The sequence below is a fragment of the Neovison vison genome, chromosome 2 (genome assembly GCF_020171115.1).
Source record: "Neovison vison isolate M4711 chromosome 2, ASM_NN_V1, whole genome shotgun sequence".
In the NCBI taxonomy this organism is placed as follows: domain Eukaryota; kingdom Metazoa; phylum Chordata; class Mammalia; order Carnivora; family Mustelidae; genus Neogale; species Neogale vison.
The window spans coordinates 199243101-199268339 of NC_058092.1; the positions used below are offsets into that span (position 1 = coordinate 199243101).

Genomic DNA, 25239 nt, shown 5'->3' on the forward strand with positions numbered 1-25239 from the left:
CCTGTCAAGGTCACAAAAAACAAGGAAAGACTGAGAAACTGACACAGACCAGAAGAAACTGGGGAGACATACTGACTAAATGCAATGTGATATTCTGCGCTGGATCCTGGAACAGAAGAGAACATGAATGGGGATAAAAAGGCGAAATTCAAATAAAGTCTGGAATGTAGTTAATACTTATATGCCAAGGCCAGTTTCTTTAAGGTCGATTTTGACAAATGAACCCTGGTAATATGAGATGCTAACAACAGGGAAAATGGATGAAGGGTATTGTGGATGTTCTGTACTATCTTCATAATTTGTCTGTAAATCAAAAATTACTCTAAAATAGTTTTTATGTCAACAAAATTATCAATTTAGGGAAATAAATTTCTTCAAAGACCCAAATATTTTTAAATTTTTGGACACGCACATTTTAATAGAATAGAATCCCTCTGTTCCATTGTTTTTAATAGAATCCTCCTTATTTCTGTTTTGTCCAAGGTCTCCTCATGATTAAATTCAGATTATGCATTCTCGACTAGAATACTGCATAGGTGAGGCTCCTTTCTCAGCATTTTACATCTGAAACCTTACACTGTCCATCTCTCCCTCATTACTGGCATTAATTCTGACCACTGATTGAAGTCCAATTGTTCTCCTATCTTGTAATTAATGCACAATCTATAGGGAGACATTTTGTGACCACACACATCCTGCTCTTCATTGAAATTTTCACCTATATTTAGCATCTATTGCTGCTTTTTGCTTGATTCAGTCTTCTGTAATGGGTACAAAATAGTAAGTTTCCAACCTTAGCACTCCTTCCATTTTTTCTTTTATTGTGGTAGAAAAGATATAACCCAAAATTGACCATCTTAACCATTTTTAAGTATATAGTTCAGTAGAGTTAACTATATGCATATTGTTATGAAACAGATCTCCAGAACTTTTTCATCTTGCAAATCTGAAATTTAATTTAAACATTAAACAATTCCATTTATCCCACTCCCCCTAGCACCCGGTAACCACCATTCTACTTCCTGTTTCTATGAATTTGACCATTTTAAATATCTCACATAAATGGAATCATATGGTATTTATCTTTTTGTGACTGGCTTATTTTACTTAGCATAATAACCTCAAGGTCCATCCATGTTGTTGCATGACAGGATTTCCTTCCTTTTCAAGGTTAAGTAATATGCCATTTTATGAATATACCACATACTGTTTATCCACTCATCCATGGGTCAATTCCCCATTTTATTCAGATGTAATCAACATGCAGCATTGTATACGGTTAAAGTATATCACATAATGATATGACTTATGCATATTGTGAAATGATTATCAAATCAGTTTATCTTCATCATTTCATATAGATTCTCTTAACAAATTTCATATATACCATACAGCAGTGATAACCAGATAGACGTCATGTTGTACATGACATCCATAGCACTTATTTATCTTATAACTGGAAGTGTGCACCTTTCGACTATCTTCTTCCAACTCCCCCCTTCAATCCATCCCTCCACTTTTGGTAACTACAAATCTGATCTCTTTTTCTATGATTTTGTGTTTTGTTTTTGTTTTTTTGTTTTAGATTCCACATATCAGCGAGACCATACAGTATTATCTTTTCTCTCTGATTTATTTCATTTAGCATGATGCCCTCAACATCTACCCATGTTGTTGCAAATAGCAGGATCTCCTTTGTTATGGCTGAATAACATTCCTGTGTGTGTGTATGTGTGTAGCTTCCTTTTTTTATATATTTAATTTTCCCAGTACCATTTATGCAAGAGACTGTCTTATCTCCATTGAGTATTCATAGCTCTCATGTCAAATACTGCTGACTATATATACAAATTTATTTCTGGGCTCTCAGTTCTGTTCCATTGGTCTATGTATCTGTTTTCATGCCAGTACCATAATGTTTTGATAGCTATATCTTTATAATACAGCTTGAAATATAAAGTGTGATGGTCTTTTGTATCGCCATGTAAATTTTTCTACTTCTGTAAAAAGTGCCATTAAAATGTCAATAGAGATTACATTGAATCTGTGATGACTTTGCTAGTAAACACATTTTTAACAATTTTAATTCTTTCAGTCCATGAACATGGGATAACTTTCCATTCATTTATGTCTTCTTTGATTTCTTTCATCAGTGAAAAGTCACAAATTTTAAACAGAGACACAATAAGAAATAGAAAATCCAAATAAAGAAGTTGAAAATTTGGGTCAAAACCTTGCAAAAAAAACATCCAAATAACTTTTAAGGCTCTATGACTTCACTTACACCAAGTATTTCAGGATAAATAATACCAATTCCACAAAAAGTAGTCCAGAAAATAAAAGAACACAGAATACTTCTCAAAAACATTTGACAACATCAGAATTACCCTGCTATCAAAAACCCTACAACAAAAGTAGTGAAATATCAATACCCCTCGTGAACATATTTTTAAAAATGTCTTTCAATACCAGGTACCAGTTCAATTAAATATCCATACTCAAAACTCATTCCAGAAGGATCATAGATCTAAATCTGAGAAGTTAAATAAGCTTTTAGAGGAAAATATCCTCATCACCTTGAGGAAGTAAATATTTCTTAAACAAACACTAGCCATAAAGGAAAACAATGAAAAACTGGACATCCTTAAAATTAAGAATTTCTCTTCATCAAAAGATACCATTTTTACCATGAAGTAAAAAGACAGTGACACTTGGCACTTGGCTAGCTCAGTTGGAAGAGCATATGAGTTTTGAGCTCTGGGTCATGAGTTCAAGCCTCACATGGGGTGGAGAGATTACATACATACATATATACATACATAACTTTTAGGAAAATTTAAGTCAAAAAGCAAACCATAGAGTGGGAAAAGATACCTGCAATACATATATCCTATAGTAAACTCATTTTTAAAACAACAATAAAAAAAGACAAAAACAGAAAATTCAGATGAAATGCAAATAGCCTAATAAAAAAGATAACAACCTTGCTAGCATTCAGGAAGGCATACATTAAAATAGTGTGATATCACTTTAACTCAACAGTTGGGAAAAATTATTAAAATGGATAAAATTCACTATTGATGAGGATTTAGGGAAATAGGCTAAAGGGAAATTAAATTGAAACAGTAACAATCCCCTTTAAATGTGCACAAAATTTAACCAGAAATTCCTCCTCTATATATCTCTCATACAGAAATACTCACACATACAAATATTGATCAAAGATCAGGATGTCATTGTAGTACTGTTTGGAAAAATAAATATTGGGGAGAAAAACAAAATGTCCTTCAGTTCTGGGACAATTAATAAATTCTGACATTCATAAAATGGAAATCTAAGAGATTATCCTGATTTCCCCTGATTTCTATCCTCTGCCCTTTCAAAGGCTTTCAAACTTGATAAAGCTCTGAGTCAAAACAGTTTGTGAGGTATAACACAATTAGTTATAAATAATAGTCAAATAACCAAAACTGCAGGTCATATATTTATATCAGAAGTAAAGTTATTATTTTAATGATATCATTTTGTTAAGATGACTGTCTGACCGAAAAGGATATGGTTTTGATGCCCTGTAGAACATTAATCACTTTAACTTCTAATTCAGCAAACTTATTTCAAAATGCCTTCTCTAAGACAGTACATACCTTGTTCCTCAAAATGTTCTTTCAACCAGCACTACTCCTTGATTATTTAATGAGTTGAATAAATTATCTGAGACAGAGTTTTTCTCTGTTTGTGTTTCTGCTAATACAATGTAGTTAAATGAAGTGACACTTGAACGCAGAGTGATTTTTCAAGAATATATGATTTTGACCTTTAGAATAAAAAGGGATTGTGTCTATGGTCAATCAGGAGCTTTCAAAATTTGATTTGAATAAATGAAGAACCTTCAAGTTTACTAGACCGTACTTTTTAAATAACCTTTAAAGAAATGCAGGGCTCTGTTAACTTTCTTTAAACTAAAAAAAAAAAAAAAACCTGTAAGATTTACTGACCCATTTTTTGTGCCTATACCAGACGGCTTCCTCTCTACTAATCTGTTTATATAATGCATTTATCGTCATAATCACATCCCATGGTCTTCCTGTGGTCTAGTTAGATTTTATACTTCAAAGTCTAGCAATCTCTCAAAGAGATTCACTTATATGATTCTACTCAAACTTGGATAGGCTTGTCTCAGACAATCACGATTTAATCATGGACTAGCACAAGCCATTAGCACATTGGGCCAGTCTCCCTGTGTAATCTCTGACTCCACCCCTGCACTTTGGAGCACCACAGAATGCGTCCCTTCACAATAGCTCTTGGCACATTGGCTCACTGGTGTAACATCTACTGTTTGGTTCTCTCCCCCAGGGCTGACAACCCCAGTTCCTTACTCCACTCCCTCTAATTCTTTTCTTGTCCCACATTGAAAATAAATGTGATGACTGAGAAACCCTTTCTTGCGGCTTCCACTGCGATAATTTGAGAAGCTAAGAATAGAGAGTACATTTCTGTACCTGTGACCTCTTTCATTCTCCCTCACTGGAAATGTTTAGGATTTTCTCCCTGTGTTTGGAAATTTCACAATAATGTTCCTTGATGTGGTGTCTCTTTTGCCTTTTGTTTTGCTGGTACTTGAGCTCACTCTCAAATCTAGAAACTCGTGTCCTTCCATCTGGAAATTTTTCTTCAGTAAGTAACTTCTCAGTCACTGTATTTTTCCATAACTCCTATTAGTTACAGACAGGCAATCTTGGATTCATCTTCTAATCTAATCTTTTATCTGTTTTGTCTCTTTATCCCATTTTCTGAAAAATAGATCTAACTTTATATTCAACTCTTTTTTATTTTATGTTAGTCACCATAGAGTACATCATTAGTTTTTGATGTAGTGCTCCATGATTCATTGTTTTGATATAAAACCCAGTGCTCCATGAAATCCATGTCCTCCTTAATATCCGTCACCAGGCTCACCCATCCCCCCACCCCCTCCCTGCTAAAACTCTCCTGCTTGTTTCCCAGATCCACAGTCTCTCATGGTTCGTCTCCTCCTCTGTTTTCCCCTCCTTCATTTTTCCCTTCCTTCTCCTAACGTCCTCCATGCTATTCTTTATGTTCCACATATAAGTGAAACCATATGATAATTATCTTTCTCTGCTTGACTTATTTCACTTAGCATAATCCCCTCCAGTTCCATCCATGTTGATGAAAATGTTGGGTATTCATCCTTTCTTTTTTTTTTTTTTTGAATCTGCATTTTTTTTAATTTATTTATTTTCAGCATAACAGTATTCATTGTTTTTGTACCACATCCAGTGCTCCATGCAATCCGTGCCCTCTCTAATACCCACCACCTGGTACCCCAACCTCCCACCCCCCCGCCACTTCAAACCCCTCTGATTGTTTTTCACAATCCATAGTCTCTTGTGATTCACCTCCCCTTCCAATTTACCCCAACTCCCTTCTCTCTAACACCCCTTGTCCTCCATGATATTTGTTATGCTCCACAAATAAGTGAAACCATATGATAATTGACTCTCTCTGTTTGACTTATTTCACTCAGCAGAATCTCTTCCAGTCCCGTCCATGTTGCTACAAAAGTTGGGTACTCCTCCTTTCTGATGGAGGCATAATACTCCATAGTGTATATGGACCACATCTTCCTTATCCATTCATCCGTTGAAGGGCATCTTGGTTCTTTCCATAGTTTGGCGACTGTGGCCATTGCTGCTATAAACATTGGGGTATAAACATTGCTGCTATAAACATTCACTACATCTGTATCTTTGGGGCAAATACCCAGTAGTGCAATTGCAGGGTCATAGGGAAGCTCTATTTTTAATTTCTTGAGGAATCTCCACACTGTTCTCCAAAGTGGCTGCACCAACTTGCATTCCCACCAACAGTGTAAGAGGGTTCCCCTTTCTCCACATCCCCTTCAACACATGTTGTTTCCTGTCTTGCTAATTTTGGCCATTCTAACTGGTGTAAGGTAATATCTCAATGGGGTTTTAATTTGAATCTCCCTGATGGCTAGTGATGATGAACATTCATCCTTTCTGAATGCTGAGTAATATTCCATTGTGTACACCAATCACACCTTCTTTATGTATTCATCTATTGAAAGGCATCTTGGCTCTTTCCACAGTTTGGCTATTGTGGACATTGCTGCTATGAACACTGAGGTACATATGGCCCTTCTATTCACTATATCTGTATCTTTGGGGTAAATACCCAGTAGTACAATTGCTGGGTCATAGGGTAGCTCTATTTTTAAGTTTTTCAGGAACCTCCACACCGTTTTTCAAAGTGGCTGCACCAACTTGCATTCCCACCAACAGTGTAAGAGGGTTCCCCTTTCTCCACAACCTCTGCAACATTTGTTGTTTCCTGCCTTGCCAATTTTGTATTCAATTCTGATATTTATTTCTTCTAAGGGTTGCTAAATTTCTCAGAGCTCTTTCTGCTTATTATTTTGACCATCTTGTTCACGAATCTCTTCCAGGATTCTCAGGAACTAACAGAGAGTAGCATAAATCCTGGACTAGCTAGCTCAGGTCCTACATGGTTTTGTATAATTCAAATTTTATTGGACCTCAAGCAACAAGATGACCAAAAATTTCAGGTTACTTTGGCTAAGTTTTAAGGAGCCTAAAACATGAAGAAGGCTGAAGATCTTCACAAAGCCTTTGCCAAGAGGACATCTAAGCGACTAGTTAACTAGTTGAATGAGTAACTGAATCTCCTGAGTATTCTACCACTTTCAGAATCAAAAAAGGGATGACTTCTGACATCAGCAAGCACTGCTAAGTTCAAGCACCTATCTCATTTCACAATGGGATTCCAGGGGAGGCTTTAGGGCCATCAAATGTTCCAAGCAAGAGATTTCCTGGCGTTTGGTGGTTTGGGTCATCCTAATCTTAGGGTGGCCAGGAAAAAGAACATTTACCCTATCAGGATGAGGAAAGCTTCTTCTTGATCCAGGGCTGCTCAGACTACTCTAGTTAGAAGCTGGTTTAACCTGTCCTGTTTTAAGTAAAACTCAGTTCTTAAAAGATCATTTCATCCTCTCCTAGGGGCTCACAAATGATCTGTTTGGTAATAGAAATTTTTCATAAATCAAAACTGCTAATCTGTCATTTCTTGAAGGACAATGTATTGTAGAAACTACAGATCAGTAGTAGCTCTTCTATTCTCTCTCTTCCATGAAAAGCAGCTCTGCAATAATGCTTAACTCAACAAACATTATTAAATATCTACAATATACAAAGCACCGAGTGTGCTTAAGCAAAGAGGAAGAAAGACTCAATCTTTACCCTCCAGAAGTCTGTCCTTCAATAGAGAAGTATAAAATTAACTATAATGTGAGACAATAAAACAGGCACTGTAATAAAGATATTTTTAAAAGCCTTAAGGAAGCCCAGAAAAGAAAATACAAATTCCAGCTGGAATTCCACAAAAACTATAAATGTTTCTAATAAGTGATTTGGGCACTGGCTAAAGATTTTAATTCATTCAAAGTAACTTGGTTGTTGCTCTATCTCTCTCTCTTATTGTGGACTTTAATTCCATCTATATGGTTTGCAAAGCAATTTTGCAAAACGCACTCTTTCCTTGAGAAAAGAGACCATTCACTAGGTGGCAATAAAAGAACAAAGCTATAAATGGCCATATGTATTTAGAATTTAAAACATTCTACCAATAAAATATGACAACTGCTACTTTCATAATAATTTATTTTAAGGAACCAGTCAGTTTGGTCACTTGCACAGTAATTGCAAAGGTCTTAAGTAAATGAGTGCCTTTACTATTTTTTGTGTGTGCTGTCTTTGTACTTTTCACGAAACCTAAAATAAAGGAATGATGTGTTTGGGACATAAAATAGGAAAGAAACTAATTCAAAATTGTATTTTAAAAGACTCCAGTAAAAATCTATAATTTGATCAGATTCTTATGTAGTTCAGAAAATAATTGATGAACTGTTAGTGCACTGTTATCTCAAAAAGGAAAAAGCAGTAGGCAGATTTTTTAAAAAATCAAGTTAAATAAAATGAAATAAATAGTCCTGAAGAGTAATCACAGAATTGGAAAGAAAAAGGAGACTCAAAATACCATTTCATAAAAACTGAATTACCTTCTTGGCTGTGATAACACCAAAGGGAGGTTACATTATAACTAACATACTGCTGGTAATAGGATTAACATTTTCTGGAAAATAATGGTGGCAACAGAGAATAAAAGCAACACAAAATTCAGACCCACTAGCTCAAGGATCCCAATCCTGAGAATTTATCCTAAACAAAGAATCTAGCGCAAGTATAAAATCCATAAATATTAAAATGTTGTCAATAGTAATGTTTATAATGGAAGGAAAAAAAAAACTGGAGACCACAAATATGCTCAGGTAAGTAGTATCACAATGAAGAAGCAAGCTGCTTCTGGGTCTTTTAGATGTAGACAGGACCAGTTAGACTTTTGGAGTCAGAGCTGCAAGACCAAAGAAGCAGCCCAGCAAGGACGGCCCTTTGCAGAGCTCTGGCTTAGCCCTCTGCGTGGGGAGCAACACTGAGAACAAGGAGGGCAGGAGAGAAGAGGGAGCAGCAGCTGAGCTGAACTTAAAAAGAGAGAGGAAAGGTATAAAAAAAATGTTGAGGGGCGCCTGGGTGGCTCAGTGGGTTAAGCCGCTGCCTTCGGCTCAGGTCATGATCTCAGGACCCTGGGATCGAGTCCCGCGTCGGGCTCTCTGCTCAGCAGGGAGCCTGCTTCCTCCTCTCTCTCTCTGCCTGCCTCTCCATCTACTTGTGATTTCTCTCTGTCAAATAAATAAATAAAATCTTTAAAAAAAATGTTGAAAAATGACAGTAAGCCACCAGTGTTGGAGACAAGACAATGACAGTATGGGTCACCTGGAGACAGTGGCATCTCATTAGAACACTGTTAGTAGTATATACTGAAAGCCACCTTCTCTGTGCCTTTGTGCTTGTTTTCCAGATTCTCTGCAGTAAATATGTAATATCTATTACTATACAAAAATTATGTATTACATGTTATATATGTAACATTATTATTTACATAACTGGAAAAAATGTTATCTGTTAAGAGTAAAATAAAACACAAGTCTCTAGTCACCGCTACTCTTAAGTGTGACAGCTTGTTAGACTGCACAATCTTAAGTTCGTGCACAGACCCAGTGAATCAAAACCTGCAGGTTAACAAATTAACAGATGGTTCCCACATACATAATCTGAGAACCACAGTTCTGTTCCTCCTGCCCCTCACACCCCCAAAGCATGCGAGGCATGAGAATTTACCAGACTCTTTTGCGGCCTTCCTGTATGAAGACATGTTGTCCCCATGCCCAGATGAGGTGGGTAAAATGCTTCTGGAGGTACTGAGCCTTGTGCCCCGAGAGTCAGGCAGAAGGTCTGAATGGCATCCTGGGGCCAGCACACAATTGTTGTTCACCTGGTCAAACACACAACGCAAAGGAATTTCTGTTAGACAGCTGGAGTTTCCACAGGTTTAACAGATTACTACCAACATTTGGTCAGTCATTGTGTCTCAGTGACCTAACTCTCTTAACACCCACTTCGGCTAAACTAGATGTTGGGGATTAACACTGAATGGGTAAGAACTAACTCCAGAGCCTGTATTCAAGTAGTTCATGTTCAATCTATCAAAAATCCTCAGATAGAATAAGCATTTTTTTCTTCTCTAACCTTTGCCATAACAGGCCTGTAAAATCATGTTATGTTGTTCCCACTGGTTAAACCTAGAATATTTTTTGTCTGGCAACCTCTCCATTAGCTACTTGCAGGTGATATTGGGTTACTATAATTGGAATCTAAAAGTTAATGTTTTGAAACATACATATTTTAAAATTTCGAGATACAGGATGTTAAAGATTATTTAAAACATGGACAAAAGGCAAAAAGGTAGGGATAAGTGACATGTCCTTTTAATGTTATATGAGGATAATATTTAACAGGCCCTCCCAAGGATTATTCAGTTATGAATATTCAGTTATGAAGTGTACCTTCAACTCATTGTTTAAATCCTAGACTTAGTAAAATTCCATATTAACCTACAGATCGTTAACCAGTAGGGATAGAAATAATTTCTGATGGGAAATATAACATTAAAGATTATCATGTATTGCTCTGTCAGACAATAAGCCAGACTTTCTAAATCTAAGCTAGTGCTGTTATTCTAACACTCATTCAAAATGCCTATAAAAATCTGGATCCTCAAATGTTCTCTGAACCACCTTTGCCATCTTCCTTGTTCCTTTATTAATAATAAATTGAATAAAGTCTCTAACATGGTTTCATCTCAAATTTTAATGATCACACTTTCAATTTTTTTTAAATGCTACTTTGTTGAAGGGGAAAAAAGATCTTTTTTGAAAAGACAGCCGTTGGCTTCACAACTGGTACTGCGGTCATGGACTTCAGTGGTGAGCTTTCTGGTAACTAAAAAACACTAAGAATAATGCCCAACTTTCTGCCTCCCATACACATGAACTAAAAATATTTAAAATGATACAATCTTTTTTTTTTAATTTTTTTTTAAGATTTTATTTTATTTATTTGAGAGAGAGAGACAGTGAGAGAGAGCATGAGCGAGGAGAAGGTCAGAGGGAGAAGCAGACTCCCCATGGAGCTGGGAGCCTGATGTGGGACTCGATCCCGGGACTCCAGGATCACGCCCTGAGCCGGAGGCAGTCGTTTAACCAACTGCGCCACCCAGGCGTCCCTAAAATGATACAATCTTAATTAAAGACAAAGAAAATGAATTTTCTTTAAAACTTTTTTTAGATAATATCAAGATATTCCTTGATAACTGGAGATACTCCTACTTAAATACCAGCCTTTAAATATCTCCATGCTGCATTCCACCCATAAACATATGAATGGTCCTATACTCCCACCTATCCTCTTTATATAAATACACCCCCCCCACACAGGAAAGATCTCTCTAGCACACTGATGAGTAGACTGAAATTCATATTAACCCAAAATAACAGTCACCAGTTTCACATCTTTCACAGAAGTCAGTAGTGCTCCCAGAGCAACAAATTTGATCAGAAACACGTGCCCATTTCTGGCATTTATTAGGGCAGTGAGTTTGAGATAGGCCTATAGAAACAGAACAATCAAACTGGATAAATTTATCTTATTCTACATTTTATCTAGTATATCTTAGGACAGATAGACAAAAGAATATCTTAATTAAGCTGATTAACACTTAATTCAGTTTTTGACTTGTAGCCACTACAGTAAATCAGCAATAGTTTAAGGTTATACAATTTTTAAAAAATTATACAATTCAACAAGTCTGTATTAAAACCTATTAGATGGTCTATGAAGTCTACAAAAGTAAATTATATAATAAAAATGGAATCTTCATTTATTAAAATGCAAAAGAAAATTTTAAGGAAATATAGTGAAAACTTTTACCATATTACCACTTCCTCCAATGCTTGACTAAGAAAGCCCTTAGCAATTCTTCCCCCATAATTTCCTTTTTCACAATGATTTCTGGACTCATCTTCCCAAGTTGAACCATAAAATAAAATTAAATTAAATTAAAATAAATGTTTGATGGGTTAACTGATTAGTTAATTCCATGAAAAATGTGTATGCATCACCAGGCAATCTCCATAACTACATCAAGAACTCTGGGAAGTTACAGAGGTCAGATCCCTAAATTAAAACTTTCCCTCCAATCCCTAAAGAAGGTTGCTATAGTGTAGAAAATCAAGGAATTAATCCTGAGAAGGGGAAAATCTTTTTTAAAAAATAGTACTTGTTTTGGGATACAGCACTGAGGATAGACAAATTTCCAATATGGCACAAAGTGGCCCCACACGATCACAAGAGGAAGAAAACACAAGTGTTTGGTTTGCTCAAGAAACAAAAGCAGGACATTTTTCTTCAGGAGTTAGAGTGCCAAAGAAGAGTCAATGAACACTGCACATATTCTCAAAGGCCCAGTTAAGGTGCTATTTTCAGTCTGCCTCAAATGCTCTCAGAACTAAAGCAGATGCCAGCAAAAACCATTCCTGCAGATTGGACTTTATGTTGGATGCAAGATGCCAAAATATAATTTGAAATGACATGGTTAGCACCTCGTCCTGGTAATTCCAACCTTTGGGGCTGAGCACTTCTAATTCTTTTGAAAGTTCTATCATGACTCATTCTCTCTGAGACCTGTGTTGGCCTAGGGGGAAGAGAGTGAAAGGAACCCAAATGCCCAGTACTGAGTATCTGACTGCCCTACCTGAAGTTACCTCAGGAATAAGAGTTCCTTCCTGTGGAATCTGTATTTCCTATGACCAAATTCTCACGGCATGCCTCTTCAGCATGTTTTATACCACTTACGAAGATAATCAATATTCACATAGAAAGTAAAGTTGCCCTTAGGAAATGTCACTTTTGATCAGTGGCTTCTTGGTCACTCTCTGCAATATGTTTGTGTGAGGCTTGGTGGATATGGAGCAGGGAGGGATGTCATGCTGAAGTGCTCCTCCAGGAGCCACGGGCAGTGCTGGCCAACACAGTCAGACAAGATAAAGAAAGTACTGAGACAGGGAAGGAAAAACTGAAAATGTCTTATTCACAAGATGAAGATTTTCAAACATGATTATATCTTAATAAAGCAGATTTTTAAAGGCCATAAAAGAGAAGTAGTCTACTTCAACAAAAGTAAAATAAAACACATTGAGGTGATTATGTAAGAACAATTTAAAAAATCAAGTTACTAATGGAAGTTTAAACATTAAGAAAATAGTTGTTATCCACCAATGAGAATGAGAAAGAACTGTCACCCCTCATGGGTCCTTACCATCTGTTTGTACTTTTAAAAGCACTAGAATTCTGTATCAACAGTGCTCAGAGCCACTTGCAACACTGGAACTGACATACTTACCATGAGCCACACTCTTAGCAAATACTTTTTCAATTATTAGAATGGCATTAGTAAAAATAACTGCTTACTAAAAACACCATTTTAAAAATTATTTCATTACCTTGATGGTTCTGCTATTTAGGTGCCAAGATAAACAATCTTCTACTGTTGGTTTCATTCATGACATAAATTGCTTTGGCAAATTCCCTGAAACCTCCTCAACATCAGGTCCATCGGTCTGTTCTTCCTGTTTATCTTCCCTCTTGCCTGCCTCTCTCTTTGAGACATATGCCCGTAATTACAAGAGAGTGTCCCTTCTGAAATATATAGTTACTGTACCTTTAATCAACAGACCTTGGCTCAAATAACCCAAGAAACTACTTACTTATAGGGTACAGTCACAAACCATACATATTTTATGCATGTGTAGATAAAAGTTGACATAGCAGGCCTTAGGCTGCTACACTTAGAAAAACCTACTTGCAAGGGGGGCCCCTGACTGTCATCTGGGAACTTGTCAGGCAAAACTTTCCCTTAATGAGAAAAGAGGCTCTCTGTGCCTACACTATATAAATGACGTGCTGTATGTTGAACACCTGATTTCTTTATGGGCATCAGGAATTTTAGTGACCACCATCAGTCATACAAGTACTGCATGCCTCCATGACTGACCCCCAAGAAAGACCCTCAATTCCTAGCCTCAGGTGAGCTTCCTTGGTATAAAACATTTCATACAAGTTGTCATAACTTGTTGCTGGGGGAATTAAGTACATTCTGTGTGACCTCACTAAGAGAGGACTCTGAAAAGCTTGCACCTGGTTTCTACCTATAAAGGACTGAATGTCCCTCCAAAATTCTTATGTTTAAGCCCTAACCCCAATATGATGGCATTTGGAGGTGGAGCCTCTGGGAAATAATTAGATCATGAGAGTGGAGTCCTCAAGAATGGGATTAGTGCCCTCATACAAAGACGAGAGAGCCAGACAGCTCTTTTTCTACGTGTGAAGATACAAGAAGAAGGCAATCTGCAATCTAGAAAAAAGTCCTCACCAAAACATGACCAGGCTGGCACTCCAATCTTGGACTTTAAGCATCCAAAACTGTGAGAAGTAAATGTCTGCTGTTTAAGCCTTTTATGGTATTTTGTTATAGGAGCTTGAAGTCACTAGGAGGAAAACTGGTACTGAAAATTGGTGGTACGGCTGTAACAATACTTAATGCAGAAGTAGCTTTAGAACTGGGTAAGGCATAGGGGCTGAAAAAGTTTGAGGTTCATGCTAGAAAAAGCCTAGACTGCCATGAAAGGACACTTAAAGACAATTCTGTTAAGAGCTCTGGAAGAAAAGAAGAGAGCTCCAAAGTTTCCATTTTCTTAGAGAACACCCAAGTCACCATGACCAGAATTTAGGTAGAAATATGGATGGCAACGGTGATTTTAATAAAGCCTCAGACTAAAATGAGCAATAGGTCACTGCACAATATTAAAGGATCAAGTGGAAAAGGAAGATAACATATATGAGCAGGTGGAAAATTTCAGTAGAGTGACAGAAACTACTTTTAAATAATCAAATTGAAATACTAGAAATAAAAAACTATCAGAGATAAAGGATTTCTTAGATGGAGCTATTAGAAGACTGAAGCTGCAGCTGAAGAAAAAAATTCTAAGTTTGAAAATAGGTAAATAGAAATTATACAAAAACGAAACAAGCAGATGAGTAAAAATCAGAAGATCATTCAGAAGTTATGGGACATTATCAAATGGCCTAATTTCTGTATAACTGGAGTCACCAAAAGAGTGAATAACTGACAAATTCCCATAATTAATACGGGATAAGAAATCACAAATCAAAGAAATGTTCAGAACACTAAGTGGGGGCGGGAGGGTATATGGATTGCACACATCATAGTCCAAGTGCTGAAGAACAAAGATATTCAGAAAATCTTGGTGGTATCTAGAAAAAAAGAAAAATTATAGGAGATTCCTCAGCAGAAATGACTGAAGCCAGAAGACAACAGAATGACATCTTTGAAGTGCTGAAAGATAGCTATCATTCCAGAATTTCATTTCCACCATAAATATCTTTCAATTATCAGGTCAAAAGAAATAAAAAAGTAAGAAAATCAAGAAAAAATAAAGAAAATATAGAAATACAAAGAAAAATATAGAAAAATGTAGAAAGAAGAAAAAAGAAACAAATAGAATTCAATGTCAGCATACTAGCACTAAATGTTAAATGAAGTTCTTCTAGAAGAAAATGTGTGATACACATGGAAATTTGAAACTACACCCCCCAAAAATGTGAAAAATACCAGAAATGGTAAAAATATAAAGGATTTTTTTTCTCTCTTTAACATATAATTATGACTTCTGGTTTAGATTCGACACACAAAGAGATAGGAAGTCATCACTCCCATCACAAAAAGGCTGAAGAAAATTAAAAAAAAAAAAAACGATTTTCCTTAGCTCCACCAGACAACTGAGGTAGCAAAGCAAATCATCACCCAAAATCTGGAGAGATAGGCAGATACAGAGAAGCACAGCTGAGATCAGCTTACCTACAAGAGAAGGTACCAGAGACAGTAAGGAGTAGGAAGAATTAAACAGTAAGTTTTACAAAGTGCTGGAGGCTGAGTATGGACCACTTCGAAAGTGAAAAACCCCGGAGGTGAAAGTAGTCAAAAGGTACAGACTTGTGGAATGCCTGCATGGCTTAGTGGTTAAGCATCTGCTTTGGCTCAGGTCATGATCCCAGGGTCCTGGGATCGAGCCTTGTATCAGGCTCTCTGCTCAGTGGGGAGCCTGCTTCCTCCTCTCTCTCTCTGCCTGCCTCTCTGCCTACTTGTGAACTGTCTGTCAAATAAGTAAATAAAAATCTTTAAAAAAATAAAAAAAATAAGAAATAAAAAATAAAATAAAATAAATAAGTTCTAGAGATATAATTTATAGCAGGTGACTGGTAAGTTCTTACCACAAGAAAAAAATTACAACTGTGTGGTGATGGATGTCATTTAGTCTTACTGTGGTCATTTCTCAATATATATAAATATTGAATCATTATGCTTTTCACCTGAAAGTAATATGTTATAGGCCAATTATATCAACTCTTAAAAAATGGGGAAAAGACAGACACTCACCCAAAAGAGGTAGAGAAATTGCCAGTAAGCACGTGAAAAGATTGCAACATGATTAAATAACAGGAAAATGCAAAATAAAACTGCAATAAGATAACAATACTCCCCCCAACTAGAAAGCTCAAAATTAAAAAGGCTAAAAATTGGAAGTGTTGACAATGATTTGGAAAAATTACAAGTGTTGGCAATGATCTGGACAAATTATGTATTCTTGTGTAGAGTTGGAGAATGTAAAATGATACAAATGCTTTTAAATCAAGTGTGACAGTTTCTTTTTACATTTAACATGTATTTACCACAGAAGCAGCACATTTACTCCTAGATATTTACATAGGGAAATGTATTAAGTGCAATGAAAACTTAGATGCACACAAAGACTTGTTCATCAATGTTCATAGCAGAGCTTTTCACAATAATTTCAACCTTAAAACAGTCCAGATGTCCCTCACTGGATGAATGTATAATGATATAAAGGAATGAAATACTGCTCCAAAATAAAAGGAGCAAAGTGTGGGGGAAGTGGGGGGGGAGGCAAAAACCAGGGGCCCATACTTATAGGGGCCTCAATACTTGGATTTTAGCTCCAAGAATTCTACCAGGTTCTCATGAGGAAAATTATTTAAATAAATACCCCTGTGTTTTAAATAAGGGAGGGGAGAACAGAATAACCATTCTGCATTGTCCCTAAAGCATTCCCCAGGATAAAGGCCTGCACTCCAAGGAAGAGTACTTGAGCCTTATCCAACCTGGAGGAAGAGCAATTGGCAACTCTAGCCTCCTCTAACCATCTGGTTATGTAAAGAGGAATAAAAAAAGACTAAAAACATTTCAGAAAGTTGCATCCCAAAGACTCAGGCCCACTAAAAAATGAGATCTAATCATAAGATTTTACAATGCTTTTCTTCCTCAAAACCCTACCATATCAATGAGGCTTCACTATGTTAGTAGTGGGTTATAACTGAAAAAGTTCCAAGTTGCAAGTCACAAACTCTACTTAAGGAGGAATTCTTAGGAAGACCAAAGACAATAGAGATAGAAAAAGATTAAAAAAAAAAGAAAAAGGAAATTAGAAGAAACTGCAATCCCTGGCACCTACAGCTATGGGAAACATTTAGACAGAGCCCAGCTCCTAGCTAGAATGACAAAAACAAACAAACAAACAAACAAACAAACCTCACTCTAAAAGCCTAAGTACCTACCTCAGTTCCTATTACTCGAATACTATGTCTGACTTTCAATAAAAATTATAAAACATTCTAAACAAGTAAAAGAAAAGCCCAACCATCTGAGGAGACAAAGCAAATATCAGAACTACATTCAGATATGACACACATACAAATTATCAAGTAAGGATTTAAAATAACTAAGAGTTCTGACCCAAAAAAAGTACTACTTTTTTTTACTACTGTGTAATAAGATAATTGGAGTATCCATGAAACAGCATGTTATTTGAATGTGAACTTAAATTTATTATAAATGTATATTGCAAACACTAGGGTAACCACTAAAAAAACAAATTCTAATTAAGAGGAGACAAAATGATTTACCATAAGTGACTTACCACAAAATGATATATTAAAATCAGAAAAAGCAGAACAATGAGGGAAGATCAAGAAACAAAGAACAACTATAATAAATAGAAAATAGTTACAAATACGATAGACATTAACTCCACCACATTATTATCACTTTAAATGTGAATAGTCTAATAAATATATTCACATGTCAGTAGATTTTTTAAAAGATTCAAATAAAAGTTGTCTACAAGAATCCCACTTTAGGGGTGCCAGGTGGCTCAGTCAGTTAAGTGTCCAGCTCTTGGTTTCGGCTCAGGTCATGATCTCAAGGTCATGAGATCAAGCCCCACATTGGGCTCTGGGCATAGAGCCTACTGAAGATACTCTCTCTCCCTCTCCTTCTGTGCCCCCTACCTTCCCCCAAAGAATATCACTTTAAATATAAAGACAAAGATAGATTTTTTAGAAAGGGAAAGAAATAGATATAGCATGCTAACACTAAGCTAGAGTATCTATATTAATCTCAGGCAAAGCAGACTCCAGAACAAGGAAAATTATCAGGGACAAGGAGTGGCACTTCATAATGATAAGTTGTCCATTCTCCAAAAGGACATAACAATCTTTAATATGTATGCATCTAACAAAAGTGCCAAAATATGTGAGGCAAAAAGTATAAAACTACAAAGACAAATTAATAAATCCACTACTTTAGTTATAGACTTCATCATCTTTCTATCAGTAGTTGACAGACTCAGTAAGCAGAAGATCAATAAGGACACAGTTGAATTGATCAACATCAGCAATCAATTAATCTAATAAATATTTATTTATTAAATATTTCCTTCAATAACAGCAGAATAAACACTCTTCTCAATAAACAGTCTTCTCGTGGAACAGTCACAAAGATAGGTCACATCTCGAGCCATAAAACCACTAAAATAAATTTGAAAGAGTACAAAATATGCTCCCAGACCACTGTGAAATTAAACTAAATAAAAGAAGAATAGCTGGGGATAAGAGAGGAATATTATCATGCCCTTAAATTTGATAACCTTAGATTAAAGAGACCAATCCCATAAAAAACATCAACTACCAATACTCACAAAAGAAAAAGTAGATCAGGTCAATTGGTCTATGTTTATTAAAGAAATTAAATCATGAAAAACTACACCAATTCTCTCCAATCTCTTCCACAAAACAGAATCATACAGAATACTGCGTAATTCATTCTATGAAGCTATCATTGCCCTAATATCAAAACCAGATCAAGACATTCAAAAGAAAAGAAAAAAAAAACTATAGACCAAAATCACTCATGAACACAGATACAAAAATCCTCAACAAAAATAACAGCAATCAAATCCAATAGTATGTACCTATAATTATACACCATGACCAGCAAAATTTATTCCAGATATGCAAGTTGGTTCAACACTTGAAAACCAATTAATATAATGCAAAACAGCCTAAAGAAGAAAAATTATATTTTTAACATATCAATATATACAGAAAAAAACATTTAACAAAATCCAAATAATTCACAATAAAAACTCCCAGGAAACTAGGATTAGAGGAGGGGAACTTCCTCAACTTGATAAAAAACATCTACAAAAAAATTTACAGGTAACTTAATGATGATAAACTGGATGCTTTCTTCTAAGATGGGGAACAAGGCAAGGATGTCCTCTCTCATCACTCCTAACCAAGATCAAATTATAGAAGTCCTACCTAATGCGTAAGACAAAAAGGGAAATAAAAGATACAGAGATTGGAAAGGAAAAAATAAAATTGTCTTTCATCTCCAATGACATGATTGTCTAAGAAGAAAATCCCAAAGAATCAACAACAACAAAAGAACTCCTGGAACTAATAAGCAATTATAGCAAGGTAGAAGGGTACAAAGTTAATACACAAATGTAAATTCTTTTCCTATATACCAGCAATGAATAAATGGAATTGGAAATAAAAAACACACCATATGTTAGCTTGACCCAAAATGAAATATGGAGGTATAAATCTAACAAAAATCTGTACTGGATTATAGGAGGAACACTACAAAACTGAAGAAAGAAAGAAAAGATCTAAATAAATGAAGAAATATCCAATGTTCATGAATAGAAAGACTCAAAACTGTTAAGATCTCAATTCTTCCAAATGTGTTTTATGGAGTCAATGCAATCTCAATCCAAATTCCAGCAAGTTATTTTGTAGTTACCAATAAACTCATTCTAAAGTTTATGTGAAAAGGCAAAATATTTAGAATAAGCAACACTACAGTATTGAAGAACAAAGTTGTGGAGCACTGACAGTACAGGATTTCAAGACTTACTATTATAAAGTTTCAGTAATCAATACATCATGGTATTGGTGCAAAAACAGACAAATAGATCCATCGAGAGCCCAGACATAGACCCACACAAACTCAGCCAACCAATTCTTGAGAAAAGAGCAAATGCAATTTAGTGGAGAAAGAATATTCTTTTTGACAAATAGCTTTAAAACAACTGGACATCCATAAACAAAAACAAAATCTAGACCTTATGGTTATAAAAATTAACTCAAAATGGATTATAGGCCTAAATGTAAACCACAAAACTATAAAACTTCTAAAACGTAATTGTACTGGTACCCAAGGGCTATCATAACAAAGTATCACAAACTGGGTGGCTTTAAAACAAAAGAACTCGTAAAAAGCTTAACAATTTAGGGGTGCCTGGCTGGCTCGGTGGGTTAAAGCCTCTGCTTTTGGCTCAGGTCATGGTCTCAAGGTCCTGGGATTGAGCACCGCATCAGGCTCTCTGCTCAACAGGGAGCCTGCTTCCTCCTCTCTCTCTGCCTGCCTCTCTGACTACTTGTGATTTCTATCAAATAAATAATAAAATCTTTAAAAAAAAAAAAGCTCAACAATTTAAAAAAAATTTTTAAATGGGCAGAAGATGTAAATTTACATCTCACCAAAGAATACACAGAGATGGCAAATAAGCATATGAAAAGATGCTCAACATCATATGTCATTAGAGACCTGCAAGTTGTAAGACATTACTACATACCTATTAGAAAGGCTAAAATCCAAAGAACTGACCAAATACTGTTAAGGATGGAGATTCATTGGGCACCTGGGTGGCTCAGTGGGTTAAGCCACTGCCTTAGGCTCAGGTCATGATCTCAGGGTCCTGGGATCGAGTCCCGCATTGGGCTCTCTGCTCAGCAGGGGGCCTGCTTCCCTTCCTCTCTCTCTGCCTGCCTCTCTGCCTACCTGTGACCTCTCTCTGTCAAATAAATAAATAAAATCTTTAAAAAAAAAAAAGGATGGAGATTCATTGCTGGGAATGCAAAATGGTACAGCCACTCTGGAAGACAATTTAGCACATTTTACAAAGTTAAACATAGTACTGCCATTATGATCTAGCAATTATACTCCTAGGTATTCACACAATTGATTTTAAATTTATACCCACACAAAACCCGGTGTTCAAACATTGATAGTTGCTTTATTCATAATCATCAATGATGGGGGGGGCAAGATAGAAACAAATGTATTTCAATGGTTGAGTGGATAAACAAACTGTGGGACATCCACACAATGAGATATTATTTGGTGATAAAAAGAAAGGAGTTATCAAGCTATAAGTACATAGGAGGAACCTCAAGTGAAAGTTGCTAAGAAAAAGAAGCCAGTCTGAAAAGGCCACACTCTGGGTAATTTCAACTACGCTACAAGATCTCTATCAGATATGTATTTTGCAAACATCATCTCCAAGTGTGAGGCTTGTTTTTATTTTCTTAATAGTATCTTTCACAGAAGTTTTAAACTTTTTTTTAAAGTTTTTAACTTTAATAAAGACTAAATTATCAATCTTTGCTTTCATGGTGATCCATGGATGATTCCTTTTGGTGTAGTATCTAGAAACTTATCGCCAACACCAAGGTCACCCATATTTTCTCCTGTGTGATCATTGTGGGCAAACTCTCCCCTTAAAAGATATTTTGAAGTCCTAACCTCTATAGTACCTGTGAATGTAAACTTATTTGGAAAGAGGCTATTTGCAGTCGTAATCAAGTTAAAATGAGGTCCTAATGCAATGACTGATGTCCTTTTAAGATCAGAGAAATTTGGACACAGACGCAGATGAAGAAATCCATGTGACAACAGAGGCAAAAACTGGAGAGATGTGTCTAGAAGCCAAGAACAGCAAGGATTGCTGACAACCACCAAAAGCTAGGAAGAAGCAAGGAAAAATATCCTTCTGTAGAGACTTCAGAGAGAACATGGCCTTGTGACAAATTTTTATAATTTTGCCTCCAGACCTGTGAAAGAATATATGTATTTTTGTTTTGTTTTGTTTTGTTTTGTTTTAAGCCATCCACTCCGTAGCACTGTGTTACGGTGGCCCTAAGAAACTACTACATATGCTGGTACTAGAAAGTACAGTGTTGCTGTTACAGATACAAAATAATAATAATAATAATATGTAGAAGTTGCTTCAGAATTAGGTAATAGGTAGAAGATTTAGGAGTTTTGAGGCACATGATAGAAAAAGCCTAGATTGCCTTGAAAAGGCTGTTGGTTAGAAACATGGACATTAAAGATGATATTGTGAAGGCTCAGAATGGTGAAAAAAGCATCTACAATCTTAGAAAATACGTACATCATCTTAGATAATACATATACTGTCAAGAATAGAATGTTGCTAGCAATATAAATTTAAAGATTCTTCTGGCAAAGACCTTAAAAGAAAATAATGAATAGATTATTCATTACTGGAAGAAAAGCAATCATTGTCACAAAATGGCAGAAACCGGCTGAATTACGTTCTACTGTTGGATGGAAAGTAAAACATAAAACTACAGTTAATCCTTAAACAAAGTGGAGGTTAGGGGCACTGACCCCTCATATAGTAAAAATTCACCTATAACTTTTGACTCCGCAAAAACTTAACAATGAAAAGCCTACTGTTGCCTGGAAGCTTTACCAAAAACACAAAGAGTCAATTAATATATCATTTGTATGTGTATCATATATTGTATTCTTACAATAAAACTACAGAAAATAAAATATTATTTAAATAAACCATAAGGAAGAGAAAAAACATTTACAATATTATACTTATATTTATCAGAAAAAAATCCACATATACGTGGACCGACATAGTTCAAACCTAGGTTGTTTAGGGGTCAGCTGTAATGAACTTGGCTATTTAGCTGAGGAGACTTCTAAGAAAAGTGTGGAATGGGACCATGGTTTCTCCTTGCTGCCTATAGCAAAATGCAAGAGGAAAGAAATAAACTGAGGAAAGAGTTGTTAAGTGAAAAGGAACCAGGACTTGATGATTTGGAATATTCTCAATCTATCCAATATACCATGCTATAGACATAAGACTAAGGGTATGGCAGGACAAACTGCAGTGAGAACATGGCCCTGCTCACAACTTGATTTCAGACGTCTAGCTCCCAGAACTATGAGAAAATACAGATATTAGGACACGAAGAGCACAACCGCAAAAGAAAAAATTGATAGAGTCAGAAGAATTTAAAAATCCTGCTCTTCAAAAGATAACGTCACGAAAATAAAAGGATAAGCCACGGGCTGGAAGAAACACCTATCTGAAAGGGGACTTGTATTCCAAATATATTCATAACTCTACAAGAAGATAAGCAGCCCAAGTTTTTTTTTTTTGTAATGAGCAAAATATCTGAATAGACATTTCACCAAAGAAAAACTATAGATGTAAATAAACATATGAAAAAATGCTCAACACCACCAACAGAAAACAATAACAAGATACCACTACAGACCCACTAGAATGGCTGAAATGAAAGACACACACGAACAGTACAAAATAGTTCTAGCAAAAATGCGGAGCAACTGGAACTCTCATGCACACCTGTCAGGATCACTTTACTCATTACCTTCCTTTATTTTCTTAAAAGCACTTTTCATTACCTTACAGTTTACTTATGTATGTAAGTCCTTATGCATCTGCATGCATGTGTCCTATCTCCCTCAACATAAGTACCATGGTGACTTGTGTCACCATGTGCTACCTCAGCACCAAAACGAATGGCACAGAGTGGGCATTCAACACATACATATTAAAAGGAACAGAAATAAATGATATGAAGGTAAGTTCCTCAAAGGCAAAGGAACCTAGCCATATCAGTCCACAGATGGGCAACCTGCTGGTGTAAAAGAAAATGTATTTAGACCACCAGGATTGTGCACATTCAAATTATCTGGAGCGCATTGCAGAACACTGATTCCAGACCAAACCAAACCAATGAAATCAGAATCTAAGAAAGGGATTCAAGTTTTGATCATTAAAGTTCTCCAGGTGATCCCAGCATGCAGGCCAGACCGAAATTATTCAGGAAATAGAACCTAGGTTGTGGAGTTGTACACACTTGGGAGGAAATCTTGGGCAAGTTACTTAACCTCCCTCAGCATCAAAAATCACAGCTACAAAATGAGAATAATACACACCTCCCAAAGACTGAGATTATGCACAAAGCTCTTAGTAGATGTTAATTTGCCTCTCCAGGGCAAACTTGAAATTTTCATTGTGTGGTATGATAAATGTTAATTCAATCATCAATTCATACCTTCTATTGTTACCTGATTACTGAATTGAACATTTTCATTGGAGAAATTCAGAACTTTTTTTCACTGTCCTGATGATAAGATGCTGCCTGAAGCTGTCTATTTTAAATCTATAAGTAACTAAACTTTTAAGGGAAATCTACCTGATTATTTACACCTGGATGCAGATTAGAATCAACCCAAGCTTTCTTAAAATAACCAATACCAATGTCCAGACCTTGTGCAAGCCAATTAAATCAGAATCCCTAGAGTACATCCAGAATTATCAGTAGTCTTACAAAGCTAATTGATCTGTGATTCTAAAAGACAATCAGCTCTGAAAAATACCTGATTCGCACAAATGACATCCCATGCTAATTGCACATCTGAGTCATTCATGGAGCTCTCAAAAATATTGATTCCAGATTCTTGCCATAACTTAGGGAACCTGTCCACATGGAGCCTGTCATTTAGCAAAGCGTCATAAAACCTCCCCCTAGTGATTCTAAAAGAAACCCACAGGGAACCATTACTTTATACCATGCATTTACTCTCCCTATTGTGGACCAGCAAAGATCATTTAGAACTTTCACCCACCTTCCATGCCAAGCTTGCCCAATTGCTTTTAATCAGTAGCTGATACAACACATCACAGAAAGTCTAAATTTTACAGATCTTTTCAGACCATTTTAATGTGCAGACTACTGACCCACATCATTTACCATATGCAGTGCCCAACAACAGCTATACCAGCCTCTGGTCTTTCTCACCAAATCCCATTAGGCTGCCTATTTGGAAATGACAAAATGGAATACCCAGGTCTTATTTCCCTTTAAGTGGTATACAATACCGGGACTAATGAAATTAGTTCTACTGAACAGATGAGTCCAAATTGAAATCTAAGTCGTTTTCTGAACCTAGAGGCAAATTGTTATATTTGCTTCCCACAGAGAGATAATAAAATCTAAGGAAAGGCGATCTCTGAATTAGGAGCATTAATAGAGTGCCCTGCAATTTTCAGACTCCACTAAACACAGCAGCATAGCAGGGCCCTTAGGAATGATTTTAGGGGAGTCAATCAATCAGTACACATATCACCCTGCCTGCACTACCAGGCAG

The 25239-nt window shown here is 36.1% G+C and overlaps 1 protein-coding gene across 1 annotated transcript in view; it reads right to left on the reverse strand.

Annotated features, from left to right (window-relative positions):
• LOC122899265 (tyrosine-protein phosphatase non-receptor type 20-like) overlaps positions 1-9330 on the reverse strand; it is a 67988-nt gene extending 58658 nt beyond the window's left edge. The window contains exon 1 of the mRNA XM_044236830.1: positions 9297-9330. Within this exon, the coding sequence (XP_044092765.1) occupies positions 9297-9330 (34 nt within the window). The remainder of the gene's footprint in view (positions 1-9296) is intronic.
• Positions 9331-25239: the final 15909 nt, after the last annotated feature.